The sequence below is a fragment of the Watersipora subatra genome, chromosome 5 (genome assembly GCF_963576615.1).
Source record: "Watersipora subatra chromosome 5, tzWatSuba1.1, whole genome shotgun sequence".
Classification (NCBI taxonomy): Eukaryota; Metazoa; Bryozoa; class Gymnolaemata; order Cheilostomatida; family Watersiporidae; genus Watersipora; species Watersipora subatra.
The window spans coordinates 60,232,446-60,255,144 of record NC_088712.1 but is presented as its reverse complement, the minus strand read 5'-3'; the positions used below and the strand labels follow the sequence as shown (position 1 = coordinate 60,255,144).

Genomic DNA, 22,699 nt, shown 5'->3' with positions numbered 1-22,699 from the left:
TTTTAGGATCTATTAATGTATAGATAGATTGCATCTTTATAAGTAGTTACAATATGAGTATAACAAGTTAGGAAGCATTAATAAATAGATTGTTCAATATATGTACAAGTTCACTTATTTTCTTCAGTTATGATGTATATGTATAGACATTATATATTTTATTATATAAATAGAAGTATTATATAAATATGTATATATTATATATTATTCTATTAAAGTGAAAGTGTTATCTATACATGTATATGTATGTATATAACACTTTTATTTTAATATATTAGTGTACAATAGTCTGTCTATACGAATTTAGATAACATTTTTTGTTTATATAATAAAATAGATAATATGTATACATATAATGAATGGTCAAGTATAGAGTTTCATTTATTTCTTATCAGCCTGACGAACCTGAATGGTGAAGCTAGCAGTAGCTGGATAAGATAACAAAAATAACCGAAACTCTATACTTAACCATTCATTAACATTATATAATTTATGTAATTATGAAATATATACTAAAAATATGTATATACATTATATATTTTGTTCTATAAATAAAAAAATGTATGAAACTGCCATGACTTAAAGAAGGTAGAAACAAGGTAGGTCAGCCTCTATACTTAACCATTTATTTAAATATATACATTATTATTTCCTGTATTTATTTTTTGCATCTTTCTACATTAGACTGTGGTGTATGTTTAACTAGTTACGATAAACTTATGGGTACTTCAAAAAGCAGTCTTTCATATTTGCTAGTGAAGAGCTCACACGGTAAGGTTTACTGTTTTAGGGAGAAGAACAATAAAGATACTGTTTCTGGCTCCGAGAGTAGCATTGGCTGAACAACAGTTAGAAGTTATCCAGTCCCATCTTCCTGTAGAATGGGCAACTAAGGTAATTGAGAATGGCTCTAATATCTGACGTGACTGCATGTCATAGTTAAAGATTTTTTGGCTTTGTATGGATAAGGAGCAAATTAGTACTAAAACACTGTAGTAGTAACTAAAGCGGACCCCTTGATGAGATTGGCTAACTAAAGCGAACCCCTTGATGAGATTGGCTATTAAATCTCCAAGATTAGCCTCGCTGATTAAACTTACAAACCAACTGGAATAATTATAATGAATTCTCAAATTTTTTACATTGAACCGACGTTTTAATTTTCTTTAAAAACTTACTTTATATTGTTCAAAGAATAGAAGGATATTAATAAAAAAAGGTTTAGAATTTGTTCCCAGTGCATTGCACGCTTCGGGATGTAGAAGAAATTTCAGCTTTACCTTGATAGTTGACTTTATTCAATATTGAATGTTATTAAATATTATTGAATATTGAACTTATCATTAACTTGCTAGAGCATAGTTTCCTACCAATCTGTGCGTAGGTTTCAGCATTATCGAATCATATGGTTATATCTAGTTATATTATGTTATTATATATTGTATCTAGTTATTTTATATTATTATATATTGTATCTAGTTATATAATGTTATTATATATTGTATCTAGTTATTTTATATTATTATATATTGTATCTAGTTATATAATGTTATTATATATTGCATCTAGTTATTTTATATTATTATATATTGTATCTAGTTATATAATGTTATTATATATTGTATGTAGTATATTATGTTATTATCTATTGTATCTAGTTTTGTCTCTCATGCCATAATACGGATAAAGCAATTGCTATGTGTTATTTCTTAGAAGATTTAAAATGACATCAACTCTTAATTATACAAAAACTTAGTTATATATTTACATGATTCTGTGTTATATTCTCTGATTGTTTGAGACGAAGAAAACCACTGATAAATTCAGTGATTACTTACTGCTCAAGTTAGTATAACAAGTTTTATATTCTATATATATTTATTATGCGTACATGTATATTAATAGTCATGTATTTCCTGACTGTTTCACAAGTTTGAATTAAAAAAAGCTTGGTGTAAAAATTGAAGCTTCATTTATTGTAAACAGTTAAAACTGACACCAACATTAACTTTAGCTTCAGCCTATACTATATGCTTTTAAATAATAATATCCTAGCGGGATGTGCGGTGTTGCATGGGTATTAAAAACAGCTTATAAACAGTGGCGGTAATGTAGTTGCTTGCCATTAACCTGGCACATTGCCAATCACTAGTTTGGGTAAGCTAGTATCTGTCTTGCTAAACTTACCAATAAGAGCTGTAAGAGCAAGTTTTAGTAACATTGCGTAATGCGGAGTGCTATGTGTATTTTGGTCGACATAACGACTCATATCACCTAATGAATCTATTGCATTTCGCGTAGCTCAATTGGTTAGATTATTGCCTAGAGATTGGAGGTTCCGAGATCAAATCCAGCATGAAGCGAATTGTTCATTCTTAGGTTTTAATAGCTATAGCTGGACAGACCGAACGACGGACTTTGAGATTTATATAGATAGTTTTTATTGCTGTTGGTAAGTCCTGCATATTTGTGAACAATTATTTTTGTTAATAGTAGCTCAACTTCTGACCATTTCATAAATGTTAGTGGGTTGGTATTTACTAGTGTGCTAAACTGACTGGAGGAGATATTGACAGCATGGATGAGCTTGAACAGATGTTGACAGGTGATGAATGGTCTGTCATAGTGGCCACTCCCCAGACTGTCTTCAACTACTTTCTAGCATTCGAGTAGGTTTTGCTGACTATCCATCATTTCTTGTAGAAATACTATCATAAGTATCCTAGACATTACCTTAGTGATATTAATTATAATATTGGGTCTTTAACTCTTAGAAATCTTGTATATACAAGCAGGACTTCTGTTACTAGACAGTACTAACAACTTTCCGTCAACTATGAAACCACTTAGATAAACTACAAGCTTACAGAACTCAATGAACAAAACAGAAATCAAATAGAGTAAATAGATACTAAATAGTTCTTATTTCACTCTTTCAAAGAAGTTATGATTTAGAGGTAACTGAAGAAACATAAGGATTGCAGTACACTGAGTCTGATGCAGTCTGTATATTTGTTATGAATTGAAAAACAAACAGAAAAAAGCCATTTAGTTTTATCTATTTTTGATTCTTCGTTACGAAAAATGTCACTCAGTGTGTCATTAGCAACTAATGTTCTGTCAGCAGCCATTTTTCATTTCTCGGTTGGTTAGAAATTCTGTCAGTATTTTGGTGAAGTCTCAACAACTAATAGTCCAACTGACTTGAAACTTCAGAGCTAGACTGGAAATGTATGAGGCACAAATCGGCCAAATTCTCCGGATTCTGTGAAAACTATTAATTTGGAAAAAAGCGAAACTACGCAGCAGAGTTTGCTTGGAAATAGAATCAGATGGGAGACAATTCCCCCTAATTATTTTGAGCTTCCAAGTTTTGTTAAGTCCGCTGTTTCACTAATGACAGGTAACTTTGAGAAGTGATCTTTCAAAATTGTCTCCAGCAAGAAACATAATAGAACCTGACTTAGTTACACTTAACTTATAAAACACCTTCAGTTTGTTTACTCTCTGCACAGCACTAGGAAATATGAAATATTTAATTGCTGTACAGCAAATAAGTAGATGTGTTAAGTTGATTGGTAGCAGGTGAATACCAAAATTTATCACTGTTCACATAAGAGTTTGATTAACAGTCATGCTAACTGAGTAAAAAGTTAAAAATTAAGTTTTACCCTTTTACGGGGTTTGCTTTCACCCTTTTCACCCTTTTACTTAAAAATTTAGTTTTTAACTTCAAATTTAATTTTTTTTATTTATTTAAAAATATTTTACTTTCTAATACTTCGCTTTTAAATAGTTAAAAGTAGTTAATTTTTTTCTCAGCTAATTTTCCCCAATTTCCGAAGTGGCTCTGTCAGCTTTTAGGCAGTTATGTAAAATAATCTGTGGGATAAAAACTTATACACTCAGAGAAATTAAAGAAGTGGCTGGTGAGTGACCATCAAATTTCGTACTAACTGGTTTTGCTGGCAGTAAACATCATTCTTAACTGCGTAGTTTTGAGTTGTACAGTGCTGTTAGAAATTATGACACCAGCTCACATTTTAAGAGACATTAGCTGGTGGTGATGAACCACCATAAACCATATACCAATACATTCAGAATTTTTTAACAAATAATGTGGAAAGAGTTTCCAATAACAGCATTTGGCAATTAAATGTTTTCAACGAAAAAGTGTATGTAACTGACCTTGACAAAAAACAAAAGATAGCGTAGTTATTAGCTTATGGTATTCTCAACTAATTAATTTTATGATACTATTCCAACATAATATGAACAACTCTTGTAATAATCGGTGGCCCTAAAAAGGGCCAATAGGAATGTAAAATGGCTGAATTACCATTAATATGGATATAACATGATGACACTAATTTCATCACTTCCGCTATAACATGAAACTAAAAGGCTTTTAGTGTATTCTGCTAGAATATGATGAACTTCTGCATCTAATGATGCGCAATGTGTGTTAATTAAATGGAGTAACATGGCTTCAGCATCAGTGCCAAGATGACCAAAGGATTGAATCATTGGGTGGTCTCATAATTTCTAGCAGCACTGTATCTGAGCTTGGATCACTTCAACGTTAGCAGATGATACCACTTGATTATATTTTAGGGCAAGCAGCATGAGGCAGTTTAGCCTCATAATATTTGATGAGTTACACAATGCTGTTGGCGGGCACCCTTACAACCGTCTCCTTAACCAATATATGGATGAGAAGCTTATGCATAAGCTCTCCAGAGATAGCCTTCCCCAGGTGACCTAAGCTCAAATGTCTACACACCATTGAATGTTTGCTCAAAACTGCAGGTTGAGCAAATATTATAGTTATGTTATATAGTTATATATACACTATATAACTAGGTCAACCTATAGTTTTGAGAAAACATTCAGTGTTAATATATATAACGGTGTATATATATACACATATAATGTATATTTCACCGTAAAACCTCTATTTGATTGCCACCTTTATTTGAATGCCACCTCTAATAAAACGCCACTGTAGAAGAAGGGTGGAACATACAGCCCCACCTTTAATTGAATGCCACCTCTAATAAAACGCCACTGTAGAAGAAGGGTGGAACATACAGCCCCACCTTTAATTGAATGCCACCTCTAATAAAACGCCACTGTAGAAGAAGGGTGGAACATACAGCCCCACCTTTAATTGAATGCCACCTCTAATAAAACGCCACTGTAGAAGAAGGGTGGAACATACAGCCCCACCTTTAATTGAATGTCACCTTTATTTGACTGCCACTTTGACATTTCTTGGTCTTGAACCCATAATAGAAAACCCGTAAAACCTCTATTTTAAAACCATAGCATTCTACTTCTCAATTATAGTAGCGTATAGTAACTCAACTACTTCTCTTATAGTAGCGTATAGTAACTCAACTACTTCTCTTATAGTAGCGTATAGTAACTCAACTACTTCTCTTATAGTAGCGTATAGTAACTCAACTACTTCTCTTATAGTAGCATTTAATTAGAGGTGATGTTCAAATACCGGGTAGAGCTGTATTTTTCGACAAGCTCGTCAGAATTTTGGAAGAGAAATTTAACCCTTTATGACTGAAGCGATGCTAATGTCGCCTATATTTTACTCTAATTCGGGTGGAGTGAAATTAATGCCGTTGGCCTCAGCATTTTCACTGAACCATTTTTCATATACGTCAAAGTATCAGACCGAGTTAAACAAGGAACTTCTTTGATTACCCTACAGGATGAAATTATTTGCGGAGTTAAATTTCGCGAAAATTATCTTTTCATGCATATTCGAGAACTAAATTATGCGCAGATTAACACATTCGCGACTAAATTAATCCGTGAAAACAGCTAGCAATAAATTAAAACCTTCAAGTGCGTATACCACATGTTTAGGTTTCTATTTAGCTGAGATATTTATGTCGATCATGCTAAGCTATAAATTTTTGGCTGCATCCAGAGGTTTTCATGAATGTTCATCGATTTGGAGGCCTTTGGTGAACGAACAACTTGTGGTAAGTTATGAGTTTTTTCAACGTAAAGAACTGCAGAAGAGCTTTTTTTGATGATGATGCCATGCTGAATTCCGAATAACTTGTGACAACCTTGAATAATTTTGTAAAGAAGTGTGATGCATTGGCAATGGGCTTAACTGAAAGCCCCGGCAATGATTTTAAAAGAGTTTGGAACTCAGCTACGTTTACTAACTCTGCTTAGCGGCTAGTTTTTAGTTTGAGGTAGTAGTTATTCTCCCTTGTGTTAAAAATAAAGCTGATTATTCGCGGATTTTAATAATTCGCGGAGTTGACAGTACGCAAACTCGCGAATTATGAAATCCATTGAATAATTTCATCTTGTAGGGTATGAAATATTAACGTGGTGCTGCTATTAAGTATTTCGATGGTGTCACTTTCAAAGTATTAAAGAAAACACTGTAAAACTTTGGAGTTAAAAAACGGTCATATGGTTTTTATTTTTTAAAGACGTTTTTAACGTTTTAAAGTTAAAATCTGCCATAAAATGGCTGCTATTACGTCAAACGGTGTTCCTTAACAGTATTCTCATCGTTCATCAAAACGCTTCAAAGTTTTCAGGTAAAATCTTGAACAACATTATGGACGAATCTAAAAACAATGGACGCATTTTAGACCTTGGTGACTTTGAATCAGTGTGTAGTTTTGATGATTGTGGCAATCGATCTTCTCAGGTACACTGTCACTAAATTCATGGCAACCACTACAGCAACAATAAAAAACTAATTGTTATTGATTTAACCGAGTCATTATTAGTACTATTTTGTGGACACTTTTCTACTGATCACTTTCTATTATGGGTTCATAGAGACCAAAAAATGTCAAAGTGGCAGCCAAATAAAGGTGGCATTCAATTAAAGGGTGGCATTGTATTTTTCCACCCTTCTTCTATAGTGGCGTTCTACTAGAGGTGGCATTTAAATAAAAGTGGCGTTCAAATAGAGGTTTTACAGTTTATATATACTGTATATATAGGTATTTACCGTATATATATATACCGTATATACCGTATATATATATATATATACATGTATGTATATAGGTATATATAAAATGTATTAAACCGTAGAACTAAAAATTTGGCAACATTTTATTACTATTTAGTTTCGTACAGTTAAAACGACTGCACTCATCAGTAGAGGTTGCACACAACAGTTTCACTAGATATATATATATATATATATATATATATATATATATATATATATATATATATATATGCCTATATATGTGTGAGTGGGTGTGTGTGCGTGTGTGTGTGTGCGTGTATTTGTATATATGTGTATTTGTATATGTGTATTTGTATATATGTGTATTTGTATATATGTGTGTGTCTATATATACATGCGTATACACTTTTATTGAGCAGTCCGTAATAATCTTAAAAAAAAGTTTTACATATGGTGCCACAAAAAATTTATTTTAGTTCAGAGATCTTCGGACCTTGTTAAGGAGAACACTTGCAAGCATAGAACATGCTCTAAAACTTTAGCTTGTGAACCTCTGTTACAGTTGATTGGACTGACAGCTTCAGTTGGGTTGGGAGACTCAAAGACCGAACTTTCAGCAGTACACTATATTCTTTCCATGTGCGCTAAGGTCGACCTGCTGCAACACCCGTCAGAAGTCGTTGAATACAAAGAAGAACTGGAGGCTATTAGGAATCCTCCAGTTGAAGGTTTGCTTTACTACTATGTAGTTATGTTCAGGTGAATGATCGGTGACTTATCTGTTTCTGATGTTCTTACTACTCATAGTAACGGCTCCTTAGTAACGGGAGCTGTTTAAAGTTCCTAAGGCTAAAGTAGCAGCAAATGCACAGGGCTTTTAATCTGAAAAACATTCAATGCAGTGGTAATAAATTTACCTTGACATTGATGTTATCTTTCTATTATGCAATGAGCACTATGCCTGACCTTGCTTGAGATTTTTTTCATTTATAATCAGATAGCCTGCAGGGTGTTTAAAAGGCTGGTTCTCAGGAGCCAGACAGAGTTTTAAGACAAGATGTTTTTCGGCAATGAGCTGGAAGGCATGGAGCACATGCGTGTGAAGTTTTGATGAAATCAGGCAAAAAAAGTTGAAATGTATCTGTGCAGACTAACAGACAGACACAAACAATGACAAAGTGGGATTTATTAATATAGCTGAAATAACTCGAATATTTCGAGTGAATTTCTTAATTTTCATTTTTTCTTGGCGTTTTCATTTTGTGAAGTTATCGTGACCTACTCTCACAGCTAAACTGAGCAAATCTTGACTATTGAGCAATGCCAGACATATTTTATGACTAGCTCAATGCCTTGCATTGCATGGGTAATAAAAAAAGCTTATAAACATTTTGTTACCTACATTACCTTACCTACTACATTACCCTTACACTGCATTACTTGCAACTGCTTATAAGCAGTTTTTATTACCTGTGCAATGCCAGACATTCTGCTGTGAAGCCAGCTAGTAATCGTTGCGTGCGGCGCAACGTCGTTATGCGTATTTTAATCTATGTAACAAATATGTGCTTCATTATTCATCACTGCCGTCAGTTGGACATGTAGTCTATCATTTTAGATTGCCTGTCTATGGACCTTGAGGTTGCAAGTTCAAATCCTCTGCGAAGCAGTTTTTTTGTACCTAGACTTTGTTGCTATAACTGGACAGACGAATGACAGACACTGATATTTATATGTATATATTGAGAACTCTTGTGTATATATAAGATATAAAAAATCTTTAATTTACATATATAGATTAAAGATTAATAATTTGTATAATGAAATGATGATTTTTATTACACTCATGTCCAAAATGTAGGAGTTATTAAGGAATGCTATGGAATCTTTAAGGTAGAAGCATGGAGTATTATTTGTTTTTAATGTAGCCTAGAAGTTTGTTAAGACTTTGAGAAGAGTTTGAGAAGATGCAAGAAATGAGAAATTTAAGCTGTTAGCAATATCTAACACCCAAGAGAAGAAAGACAAAAAATAGCAGTCAATGGTATTACCATGTAAGGAGGTCTGGAATTATTGTAGAACACAGAAAAGTGGAGCAGTTCCGTTCTGACCCGTTCTCGGCGTACATAAAAGAAGAAATCATGGCCGAGATCATATCAGATGTGAGAGCAAATTGTAAGTGAAAACCAATAGTTCTTTACATGAAATCGTTACTCAGTAGTAACTTCCGATAATTGTAGTATCAGCGGATAAAACTAACAGCTCAGGGGTCAGTTTCACTTTTGTATCAACCAGAATTGGTTTTTGACCAGAAATAGAAAGAATATTCATATGGCTACCATGAATTGCAACCGTGCAACCAGATTCGTGGAAGCTGCTTTGCTGTTCTTTTCATGGCTGCAGCTGCTCACCATCTCAATACTGTAATAATCCTATTTGACCAGTGTCAGCAGGTGCTCACAACTGCAATCACTTTTTGAAGAGCTCTAACTAGTTATACCAAATGATGGTATTTTGGTATGTGAGGCTGATACGGTGAAGGACAGAGGATTGTGTTTAGCGGGGCAATGCTTGTGGATAGAGGTTCTTGTTGCATGCTTACTTAGCAAACCATCTTTGCTAGTTGATCATAACATACGAAACTAACAGATTTACTTGCTCTTACGTGGTCATTTGTGAATGCAATTCTTTGCAGTTATTTCTTTGAAAGGGTAACACTGCAAGCTGACGCAATTCACTTGATTACATCGGCAATATTTGTGTGTTAATATGTTTGAGTTGACCAATAAAATTGTTTACAGAGCAACTAATAACAATAATTAATTAATGCTGGCACAATTGTGAAATTTTAGCCATTTCTTTGTGCACAAAATTATTGCAATAAAATAAAGCGGTTGCTATCTGTTATTTCTTAATAGTTGCCTCAACTCAGCAAAGGAAGTATTGGTGAAAATTGTTGTTGTTGTCACTTATAATTCACTTTTACAGATAAAATATAAAATTCATGTAGCTGCCTCATAAATATTATGAATTAGCCAAATGCCTGGCGTTGTACGGATATTAAAAAACAGCTTATAAGCAGTGGCAGGTAATCTAGTTGCCATTGGCTAATTTGAGTAAGTTAGTATCCATGTTGTTAAACTTAACAATTAGAATCGTGAGAGCAAGCTTTACTGACGTTGCGCATAATGCAGAGTCGCTAAGCGTATTTTAACCCAGATAATGACTGTCTGCCCAACAAGTTCATTGTATCCTGTGTAGCTTAGTGTGTTAGCTTGTTGCCTTGTGAATGAGATCAAATCCTCTGTGATACGGATTTTTTATTACTAGATTGTAATTGCTATAACTGGTCATTAGATGTACAAAAAGTCAAAAAGACAAACATTGAGATTTATATATATGGATTTCTACTCAGGATGAACATAACACTGACTTGACATTTTATTCTGTTTCAATTTCTAAACCAGTCTGTAATTAATTACCAAACTGCAGGTTTTCAAATCAAAAGCATGTCATGCACGAGTAAATTTTCTTTATTTAACAACAAGCTAAAGCTGTTGTAACAAACGTTTTGTTCTCCTCCGTTGTGTTGTGCAACTTTCAGTATGCTTTTAGTGAGGACACATCGATCCTTGCAGCAAGTGCGCTTTGATCCTAAGAGAGATGTGATATCACAAAATTTTGAGCAAAAGTGTGTTCAAGCTAGCCAGCAGCTGTCTATTCTACATGACACTTGTCAGAATGATAAGGCCAGGGGCTGCATCATATCTATCAAGCATCTTAGGGTATGGCTTTGAGTGGTTCTCTCTTTTTTGGAGCATCACAGAAGCTCGTTATTATTTGTGTCACCACCTTGCCAGTACAGTCATATGAGCTTAATGCGTTCTGGGACTGAACTCGTTTGTCAATTTACTCGTATCTCAAGGAAGAAACCTGCTTGAAAGTCAGCTTGTATCTCGAGTTTCTGACATGTTGGGGCACTCGTATGTACATAGAAGACTGTATACTTATATGTTGTAACACTTACCAACTTGTTGAGGACTCTAAAGTTTTGTTCCTTAACAAACCAGTTCTTAACTGTAGGCTAAGAATTTGTGAAAGTAAAATCATGTTCTCATCATGTTTAACTATTAATTTTGTGGCTTGTATTTAATGCCATTGTAGCTGTTCTTTACATAAAATGCAAAGAACAACACATTTTCAATGGAGACAACTTTACTTTTACTTAATACATATTTCATTTTATGAACTTCTCTAACTGAAATTTTTTTTATGGGCAGTCGCCACCTTCCCGCTTTACAGACGAGAAAATTACTAAAATTTTGATAAATATAAAGGCCAAATATTTTAGGTGGACATTCTTTCAGTTATTGTAGCAGCACCTGTTTGAATAGAGATTTCTTACACATGCTGACTGAACGAAGAAATACTAACTTTTAGTCATAGGTTACACAAGGGTAGACAATTTCACTAAGGAATACCAGCTTCAATGAGTCTTGCTTTGAATGAAAACCTTCTACATTTTGTCTATACCAGGCATACCACAATTCTTTAAAGTGGGCTAACCTAGTGACATTGCGTGATGCTATGGATTACCTGGATGAGGAGTTGCTTAAACCTGAACTCAGTGGGAACAAGTTTGCTGAAAAGTACAAAGGTAGGAAGGAGCTTGTAGCAGTTGACTTCATTCCAGATGTTTGCTATGAGTCAGGGCTGATTAGCTGTATGATTCAGCTCTTCTACTTTACGAGGGATGAAATCACTCAGATCAGGTGGTATGAGTCAGAGATGAAATCAGTCAGACCAGGTGGTATGAGTCAGAGATGAAATCAGTCAGACCAGGTGGTATGAGTCAGAGATGAAATCAGTCAGACCAGGTCGTATGAGTCAGAGATGAAGTCAGTCGGACCAGGTGGTATGAATCAGAGAGATGAAATCACTCAGACCAGGTAATATGAGTCAGAGATGAAATCAGTCAGACCAGGTGGTATGAGCCAGAGATGAAATCAGTCGGACCAGGTGATATGAATCAGAGAGATGAAATCACTCAGACCAGGAGGTATGAGTCAGAGATGAAATCAGTCGGACCAGGTGGTATGAGTCAGAGATTAAAGCAGTCAGACCAGGTGGAATGAGTCAGAGATGAAATCAGTCAGACCAGGTGGTATGAGTCAGAGATTAAAGCAGTCAGACCAGGTGGTATGAGTCAGAGATGAAGTCAGTCGGACCAGGTGGTATGAATCAGAGAGATGAAATCACTCAGACCAGGTGGTATGAGTCAGAGATGAAATCAGTCAGACCAGGTCGTATGAGTCAGAGATGAAATCAGTCGAACCAGGTGGTGTGAGTCAAAAATGAAATCAGTCAAGCCAGGCTGTATAAGTTAGAGATAAAACCAATCAAACCAGGTGCTATGGATCCGAGATTAAATCACTCAGACCAGCTGGTATAAGTTAGAGATAGAATCAATCAAACCAGGTGATATGGATCCGCGATTAAATCACTCAGAACAGCTAGAATGAGTCAGAGTTAAAATCAGTCAGACCAGGTAGTATGAGCCAGAGATGAAATCACTTAGACCAGGTGGTATGAGTCAAAGATATGAAATCAGTTAGACCAGGTGGTGTGAGTGTGTGTATGTACACACTCTCATGGTAGGTTTTTGGTGACATCCACCTGCTGAGCCGATCTGTGCATCTCAAACTTTGAAAATATACTGTTGAATTAATTATAGTGTTGTAGCAAAATAATTAAAAAAATGGTCATAATATTAGTTGCAGCTGTTGATGATTTTTGTGCTAAAGCGCTGCCTTCGGATGAGATCTTACTAACTCATGGCATTTTCTTAAGGTGAATTTATGGAATTTAGTTTTCTTTGGTTATTGATGCTTTTTTTTTTCTCTAGAAGTCTGGCATAAACATCTAGAAGACTTAGCATCTAAAGAGTGTGACTACATGAATGAGAAACTCATGATTCTCAAGGAAGGTAGGCTGACACTGTGCCACTTGTATTGAAGTTGTTTTCTCTTGCGCCAGATTGTTAGCTGTTAGACTTACTTTATCCATAGATGTAACCTGAATTGATAGAATACTCAAATATCTCTGAGATTCTAACAAACAGTGTTAGAACCATTCAATAACACCTTGAAGTGTTTTGTTTGTATTGACAACAGATTTGTATCCCTAAATACAATGGTCATTTACGTCTTTAGAAAACAAATAATCTCAATGTCTGGGTATTTATAAACGGCAGCATGAGCCAAAAGCATAAATTTTTTTTGAATATATTTTATTAATGTCTTCCCTATCGTGATATTTGTTGTGACGTCTCAAGGTTTAACAAGCGGTTCATATTTTAGCATTTGTGGTGATTACAATCAGTAAAGTGATTGGATTATTTTACTATTCGCTGGCGAGTCTGTGATAAATATAGGATGTCTGTGATAAATATAGGATGTCTGTGATAAATATAGGATGTCTGTGATAAATATAGGATGTCTGTGATAAATATAGGATGTCTGTGATAAATATAGGATGTCTGTGATAAATATAGGATGTCTGTGATAAATATAGGATGTCTGTGATAAATATAGGATGTCTGTGATAAATATAGGACGTCTCTATTTTTTTGAACTCCCTTAAATTTTTACTGGTGTTTAACTGTGGAGGCTTAGTCACAACCTGTTGCTTGATGATGTCTAGATTGTTTAGTAGTCTGCGTGATGTTATGATTTTTACAAGGAAGCCCTTCTTGATAGGACCACAGCGAACAAATTTTTTACCTTTCACCTAAGGTTATTTTTGGATAACAAAAGATTTAAAACGTGATACTGTACTTTTTTTTTATAGAATTTAATGCAATGTTACTTGTTAATACTCGAATAAGTGAAATTCAATCTCAATAATTAAAGTACATGTATTATGTATTATATGTAGCGAGTTTATAGATAAAATTTTTTAGAACATTTTGCTATATTATTTTGAGTTGCTTTTCCTTGTTATAGAGCTAGATAAGGCACTCTCGCCACAAAACTGTCGCAGTGGTGAGGCTCCTCGAGTCATGATATTTGTGGAATATCGCCGAGTTGCTTCTATGCTTAACAACTGGGTAAATAGCCTTGGATCTGAGTACAGATCAGAACGATACGTGTCCAGACTGGCTTCATTTGGGGACTTTGGTAAGCATCACTATCTTGTTCCAGCATTGCTGATCTCTGCAGGAATCAATCATGGCTAATATTTTACTAAATATTAATGAAGCGTTCTCAATTAAATTTCAGCATGTTTGGGTCCTAAAAAAGACGCGTAGTTTGGTTGCAACTGATCCATCCTTATTGGACTTTTAAATCTTACTCTAGCCTTATAATGGGTTGTTTTTGATTTGTCATGATTGTCTCATGGCATAATGACAATGTTTACTAGTTGTATACTGGCCACCCAGTGGCACCTGCAACAGATGTCTTGCTAGTGTATCAGTTTCTAGTAAGAGAACAGTTAATTATGCTTTTATTCTACTTGTCACCGGTGCAAATAGTAACTAATAGTTATATTATATAATTAATAATTATATTTTTGGGCTGCCTTTTGGTAGTTACTAGCTGATCAACTCCTAGAGATCAACAGTCACACTTCTACATAAGAATTTAATTAATCCGGAGAACAGCTTTGTATAATAAAACCGTCTTGTATTGGATTAACTGTTTCCATAAAAATATGAAAAAATAAAAAAATAAGTATAATGTAATAAACAATTATTCTATCTATTTCTCAAATAAAAACTTTATGAAAATTACAGATAATCATGCAAAGCATTAGATGAAGGAGAAGAGTATAGAAGGACTCGAAAATATATTAATAAACAAGTAATGACATGAAGTATGAGTTTATGGACATATTGCTGCTTAGTCGAATAGAATGTGAAAAGAAAACTCCAGTATTATACATGCAATATACACGGCACGGTATGAAGTCTTAACAAACACTTATAATAATGGTGCTTCATCAGATAAATGTTGAAGTTACTTCACAGCATTACCGCTATCAAGTATCAGTGAAAGTACGGTATACATTACCACTAAACAAGCTTACCACGGCGCTTTCAATTGTAACGTGGCAGCTGCCCTTGTTGCGCTTTACTGCCATCTGCCAGTTTTAAATTTAACAAGTGATACATTTAAAAAAACGTTAAGGGAAACTTTACAACTGTAAATTCCAAATAGCCCTTGTTCTATAAATACCGTAAAACTTCTATTTGAATGCTATGGCTCTATTTTTTAACTTTTCTCAAGTGCCATTTTATTAAAAGTGATGTTCAATTAGAGGGTGGCGTTGTATTTTTCAAATAGCTAAAGATAAATTTAATTTTTTTACAGGCAAAGCGAATGTTGCCTATATTTTGCACTCTCCTTTGGGTTGAGCGACATTAACCCTTTAATATTTAAGAAATCTGCTATAACTTACCTCTAATTTGTGGGAAATCTCTAAAAAACTAAACATGGGGAAGCTGAGAAATATCTCTACCATTTGATACATATTGCTTGCAATTAACCTACGATGATCTTATAGCCTGCATTGCAATTTGTTGGAACTTTCAATTTTTTACTTTATTTTAGATTTAAGGTATATTTATATTTTATAACTATATTTAGCAATGTTGCATAAAAGCTCATTGCACTCACTGTTATGTTTTCTACTGTTTGTAATCAAAAATGGCTTTTTATGTGCAATAGAAGATGAGTTATGAGCCTCAATCCATTGAAATTTGAGTTTAGATAATGCCAATAATGTTATCATATAATATGCTATAAATCTGTAAACTTATGAGTTATATAATAATAATTTATCAAATACTACAAATATATATTCAAGAACAAGTGACATAAACAAACCATATTAATATTACACGCAGAAATGAAAATTAACATTTTTAAAAACAAGAATATTTGTATCATTTGCTCGACCAGTTGCGTTCTGATTGTTGCTTCCGTTTGAACCCATTTTATCTTTTTCTGACTATTCAATACCTTCCACAGCGTCTTCTGACCTCAACTCTTTGTTCGCACTACTGAACTAGTCGATGTTAGTGTCCAAACAATTTTTAGCAGAGAAAAACTTTTACATGTCGCCATTAAGAATACTTTTTGCACAAGTGAGAAACCTTTAGCAAAGTCGGCACACTTGCATGCTAAGCGCGCCAACCACAACTTTTAGTCTCAAAATAGTAGTACAGTTTCTATCGCAAATGCTAAACCGTTTTTCACATACGCCGGAATATCTAGACTGTGTTAAACAAAAAACTATCATTAGTGTGATACAGTTATTAATTATTTCTATGAATTTGCTTTTAGTTTTAAAGAAAAAACCATAAAGCTTTGAAGTTAGAAAGCGGACTTCCTTATGACCAATAACCACAAATTGGTCGTGATAGCAAAGTAGAATAGTCACTACCTAGTTGTTGAGATACAGGTAACAAGTCACAGATAAAAGAAAGTCGCTCTTGGCTACCTGCTGTTCACATACTATTCTAAGTATTCCTACTGTCTTACCAACTGTACTTATAACAAATTCAAGCACCCTGCCTTGCATGCCAATCTTATGCCATAGCGTTATCACTGCAGGCATGACCCAAGAACAGTCGCAGACTGTCATGCTCAAGTTTCGTGCTGGGGAACTCAACATTCTCGTCGCCACCTCCGTTCTATCTGAAGGAATAGATATCCCAGAATGCAATGGCACCATTCGATACATGTTCATGAAGGATGTTATTGCAGAAGTGCAAGTGCCAGGTGAACAATTATTATAGGTCTATCCTTTTATTCTGTGATGGAGTACAAAGGCACCGCTTTTTGAAGCCTTGCATGGTTATTGGCTGGATGAAGTCTTTTTATTAACACGGTCTTCACCGCTACTCATCCATTGTACACTGACTCTATGACAGGTCGCATGAGAAAGTGGGGAGGCAGAACTGTGGCCATCGTTGATGATAAGCTGTTTAAACTCTACAAAGACAACAAGATAAAAGAAGCTCTTATGGCGAGAGCTCTACAGAAATTGCGACGTAAGTATCCTGTTTAATAATTCTCTAACTCCACATGGGAGTGATTACATCACTATTTGTTGAAGTTATCAGACAACCTTTTACCAGAGTAGTCAGACCACTTTGATTGGAGTTGTCAGACCACAATTGATTAGAGTTGTCAGACCACAATGGGTTGTAGCAGTTAAACCTCAATAAATTGGAGTTGTCAGACCACTCTTGATCGTAGTAGTCAAACCACTTTGATTGGAGTTGTCAGACCATTTTGATTGGCGTTGTCAAATTACTCTTGATCATAGTAGTCCAAACAACTTTGATTGGAGTTGTCAGCCCACAATGGATTGGAGTTGTCAGACCCCTTTTATTGGAGTTGTCAGACCTCTATTGTTAAGCGTTCATACCAAAATTGATAAAAGTTGTCAGGCTGCTTTTGGTTAAAGTTGTTAGACCATTATCGATTAGAGTTGTCACACCATTATGAATGGGAGTTTTTATACCTCCATTGATATGAATTGTCCAAGTTTTATCGCTTCATCATAGTGACACACAATATGGTGAAATTTAATCGTGTGTCTGTCGAATTGGACAGAATTCAAAATTTTTTGAATGAACTGAAAATCTGTTTCAAAAGTTGGTAATCTAATAGTATTATGGAATTTAATATACATGTAGAATAGAATTGTGAGTTGTAGTAATCAAAAATTCATAAAACTGAAGTGTGTGATGGTGAATGGAGTATGTTTGTGTCACGGAATAGAAAATGATGTTTGCTATATTTGTGAGAGGATAACTACAAATATTCTGGACATAGCTTACTCAGGATTTTGAAATCTGTCACACAAATGTAGAGACGAGCAGGTTTGGGATAAGGCAATATGTTCAGATTTTGGAATGCGATGGTATGCATGTTCTGCCATGCTGACAGTATGCTGACAGTATGCTGCCATGCACACACTTACTCATTTTCGCTTAATGTACGATGTTTGTAAACCTTGAAGTCAAGTATCTATTCTTAAGCTGCATTAGATATTTCAACCCACTCTGACATCTAACAGGTTTCTTGTTTCAACTCCCATACATTGGTGACTCAGAGATGCAGCCTCCAAGTCTCGGGCACTGTCTTGAGCTGATTCAATTTGTTTTTTCAAGTTTGTTCTGGCTGTTTTATTTCTTAAGTTATCTTCACAATTACCAAATTTTCATTTACGAAAAAATCTATAGGCATGCTTTACTATAAAATAGAATAAAATGGAATTATTGTATTAAATGTAAATAGTATTCAATCATGATTATCTAAGAGTATTTATTGTAATTGTACCTATCATATATAATATCATTTCATACCTTCTGTTACACCACAGAAATGCCATTGGAAGAGTTTTTGAAAAAGATCGAGTCTGAGCAACTAAAAGGATACACAGCTCGGCTTGCCGAAAAGAAAAGGAAGAACAATGTCGGTGGAAATGGAGGAGGGAAAGCAAAGAATGCGCTTATAAACTGTAAACAGTGTGGCAGGTATTCCCCATTTTCTTTGCTTCTCTATCCTCCCTTTACTAGCACTTTTTCCTGTCACTTTCATTTCTTTTAAATTACCCTACTCTCTCACCCCATCCTCTCATCCCACTCTCTTACCCCACCCTACCCTCTGACTCCACCCTACCCTCTGACTCCACCCTACCCTCTGACCCCACCCTACCATCTTACCCCACCCTTCCATCTTACCCCACCCTCTTACCCCTTCCTCTCACCCCTTCCTCTCACACCATGTTCTCATCTCCACCCTTTCACCAGCTTACTCATTCCAAGTGTCGCCATCACTCACTTTGTTTATTTTCTGTCAACTTGGCTCTCTCACCCACACCTTCTCATCTCCACCCTCACCCCAACCTATTTTTACCACCTTACTTCCATCATCTCATTTCCCTTATTCCCTTACCAGCACCCTTTCACCCAACCTGCTCTCTCTCTACTGTGTAGCCTCTCACTCTGTTACTCCTAACCACCACCGGTTTGACAATTTTCCTTCTCCGCCCCTCACTTCTCACTCTTTTATTCTATTGAAAGACACAGGAGCCACACAATGACAGGCTTTTGCTGTTGGGCATCCACCACAGTTGAAAAAAACCATACTTGCTGCATTTATGTACTTCTACGTATCTGTTATTTATCTTTTATTCAGCTTAAAATAATATCTGCTCCAGCATTATGCTCTAGCGGAAGCCTTCGCTCAGCTCTTTCCTACCCATAATTCCTTACTTGATCTGATTTGTGTTGAATGTCGTTAAAGGAGGCTGGGCCAACTGAGTGATGTGCACAGATATCTGGAAGCGCACTACATTATACTGGATAAGTATGTGCTCGAGAATGTAGATGTCACTGAGGGTCTGGAATATCGTGGTATTCCTCTAGATGGTAAGTCATTTGTCTTCCTCTAGTTGGTAAGTGAATAATTTTTCCCTTATTCTTTTATGAGTGCCTGTGCCTTCCCGCAATGTATTAGTCTGGGACTGACTACTTTCTAATATGTTTGTTCCATTGTTTTCTAAAGGTGACTAAGCTCGATGCGTCTTTTTTACGCATTCTGTGATTTCTTGTGGCCCTCTTGGCATTTTGACATTGTATTTTGACACATGCCTCTAGAAATGTCTGATGTCGATGGTGCGTGTTCACAGGTATGTCTGATGTTGGTGTTCTCGTTTGCATGGAGACGAGCTGCAATGCTGAGCTTGGACGACTGATAAAAATTAAGATTAACAAGCAAAGCCATAAGCTTGGCGTTTGGGACATCACCAAGGTTAGAATTGCTGGTGAGTTATAAAGCTGTGATAGCTGCCAATGGCAGCACCCATGTGGAGAAAAATCTACTATTAGAATAACTACTCCTGGTTGCTCTATGGTACTGATGATATGCTTGACTTCTGTAATAAAAAGGTTGAGATGCTTGCTTACAAAAATGTCTTGTTTGTGACTGACATCCATAGATTTATCATCTTGACTTTTGCTTCAATAACATGCTAAATGAATTGTTTTGAAATAGCAACACATGCTTTACCACCGCTGCGGTAGATTACTGAAACATGTAGCAACACCGAGTGCTGGAGAAGAGGTTGAAAAGATATCAAATAGTCATTCAATATGGATATGAAATAGTAGTTATGACAAAACTAGAATTACTAAAACAAGCACAGTAATCCCTCTTAGTTTGCAAGGGTTACCTTTTGGGCTCACCTGGGAAATGGAATTACATATTTTCAGTGTTCGCGATAATTTTAACATTCAGGACACTAACTTTTTTCTAAACTTTCGCAGTTGCTATACATGTAACTACTTGTACATAATCTTGTTCAGGTGGCATACTTGTATGTATTGTACATTGTATATACACTGAAATCCATAAAAGAATAAGGAGAACTGGGGTGAGAATCAAAGAGGCAAAGTCATTGCTAAATGTTTTCATGGTCGTCAGGATGATGGAAAGGGCCTTTTGACAATTCTCTGTAGATGAAGGAGGAATGTTTGAATTCCATTCAAAAGTTGAAAAACAGTCTCGAGCTATGATTGTAAAAGATTATCTTTTTATCGCTGACATAAACCAGCTCAATGCTAGGGATTTACATATCGATAGGCTGTGCTCCTATTCATGCCTCAGTGACGAGACTGACAGTGTATTGCCACAAGTACCCAAGTGAAGGCCACCGCCGGTGAAGAGAACACCCAAATTTCACATAGTTGTAATAAAGTAAACTGTATTAACTTTTCAATATTTCTATTTTAAAACAAGAAAATGGCTTTTAAACATATTGTTATGAAATAAAATTAAAGAAACTTGAATGGTTGCGATCGTTGGGATTATGATATTTTAAGTTTTAACTAGCAGCTGGCTCACTGTTGAACATGTGCTATATGAAATCAGTGGAGTCCGGCACTAGTAAGACATCAACTTCATAAAACTGAACATTCAAACATAGTTTTTTTACTGTCAGTATTGGTAGTCCAAAACAAAAATGAACAATGATATAAACCTTGTTCCTAATTGATATCTTCAACTAAACCATACCTTTTGGCTATTTTTAAATCGGTGGTCATTTGCGAAACAACTTATCAAAATTTATTTTATATTGCGGTGCAACTAAAACACTCTGTCATGTTTTACCGATACAGGCTCCCACGGCAACTTTGTTAAATGGGAGGATGTGGCAAAAGCTTACGGAATCGAAGACGTCAAACAGGAAAAACTGCGAGCGAAGATTGAAGGTGGTTATTCCATAAACATAGAGGAGGCTTCATCTCCTGGAAACTGATAAAAGGACTATGAAAAAGCCATGACTAGTCAGAGGCTCACACCAAATTTCATATCCACTTGTATAATGTTCAACTCATCTTCATACAATTTTATGTTGTATCGGGGAAACTCAAACATATTATATTTATATTATTATATTATGAATATAAATGAATTATTATATTATGTATTTAATTACGTAAGATATTCGAGTAGAAGGAAAAAGCTGTGGAGTAATATACAGCTGTGCCATAGCCGTTTTTCCCACGGAACATACACATACATTTGACTCAGAGCTCATTTAACTGCCTGTATTTACTTGAAAATTTATAAATTAATGCGCTATTTATGTGATATTGATATATTTTAGATATGCTTTTTTGTTTATTTATTTAGTTTTTGTTAGCCTACTTGCATGCCAGATACAGTTACCTTTATAGTTTTGAAAACAGTACAAGCTTTAAATCACAATAAAAACCTTATGGAGACAGCATTGCGAAAGCGGAGTGAGCCTAAGCAAAGCTTCTGCAGTTTTTAAGTAGAACTTTAAAGCTGACCCATAACTAGAACTGATGAATGGCGGATTACATGTAATGTATGTCATGGTCGAAATCTTGTCTGTACCAGTTATAGAGTAGTTGAGTCTCTTGTTATCTGTACGGCTTGTACAGTAGTTGAGTCTCTTGCTACCTGTAATACTTGTACAGTAGTTGAGTCTCTTGTTACCTGTACTGCTTGTACAGTAGTTGAGTCTCTTGTAACCTGTACTACTTGTACAGTAGTTGAGTCTCTTGTTACCTATACTACTTGTACAATAGTTGAGTCTCTTGCTGCCTGTACCACTTGTACAGTAGTTGAGTCTCTTGTTACCTGTAATACTTGTACAGTAGTTGAGTCTCTTGTTACCTGTAATACTTGTACAGTAGTTGAGTCTCTTGTAACCTGTACTGCTTGTACAGTAGTTGAATCTCTTGTTACATGTACTACTTGTACAGTAGTTGAGTCTCTTGTAACCTGTACCACTTGTACAGTAGTTGAGTCTCTTGTTACCTGTAATACTTGTAGAGTAGTTGAGTCTCTTGTTACCTGTAATACTTGTACAGTAGTTGAGTCTCTTGTTACCTGTACTACTTGTACAGTAGTTGAGTCTCTTGTTACCTGTACTACTTGTACAGTAGTTGAGTCTCTTGTTACCTGTACTACTTGTACAGTAGTTGAGTCTCTTGTTACCTGTAATACTTGTACAGTAGTTGAGTCTCTTGTTACCTGTACTACTTGTACAGTAGTTGAGTCTTTTGTTACCTGTAATACTTGTACAGTAGTTGAGTCTCTTGTTACCTGTACTACTTGTGCAGTAGTCGAGTCTCTTGTTACATGTACTTCTTGTACAGTAGTCGAGTCTTTTGTT

General features: G+C 35.2%; 1 protein-coding gene across 3 annotated transcripts in view; it reads left to right on the top strand.

Moving 5' to 3' along the window:
• The window catches only part of LOC137396354 (ATP-dependent RNA helicase DHX58-like), a 34,096-nt gene extending 12,322 nt beyond the window's left edge, over positions 1–21,774 (top strand). For 2 of the 3 annotated variants that reach the window (XM_068082592.1, XM_068082591.1), the window contains 15 exons: positions 791–894; positions 2,545–2,669; positions 4,615–4,756; positions 7,536–7,701; positions 9,053–9,148; positions 10,589–10,758; positions 11,510–11,630; positions 12,879–12,959; positions 13,978–14,151; positions 16,591–16,758; positions 16,911–17,030; positions 18,371–18,524; positions 19,297–19,421; positions 19,682–19,816; positions 21,171–21,774. In XM_068082592.1, the coding sequence (XP_067938693.1) occupies positions 791–894; positions 2,545–2,669; positions 4,615–4,756; positions 7,536–7,701; positions 9,053–9,148; positions 10,589–10,758; positions 11,510–11,630; positions 12,879–12,959; positions 13,978–14,151; positions 16,591–16,758; positions 16,911–17,030; positions 18,371–18,524; positions 19,297–19,421; positions 19,682–19,816; positions 21,171–21,310 (2,021 nt within the window). In that variant the 3' untranslated portion in view covers positions 21,311–21,774. The remainder of the gene's footprint in view (positions 1–790; positions 895–2,544; positions 2,670–4,614; positions 4,757–7,535; positions 7,702–9,052; positions 9,149–10,588; positions 10,759–11,509; positions 11,631–12,878; positions 12,960–13,977; positions 14,152–16,590; positions 16,759–16,910; positions 17,031–18,370; positions 18,525–19,296; positions 19,422–19,681; positions 19,817–21,170) is intronic. The other variant, XM_068082593.1, reaches the window with a different exon arrangement.
• Positions 21,775–22,699: the final 925 nt, after the last annotated feature.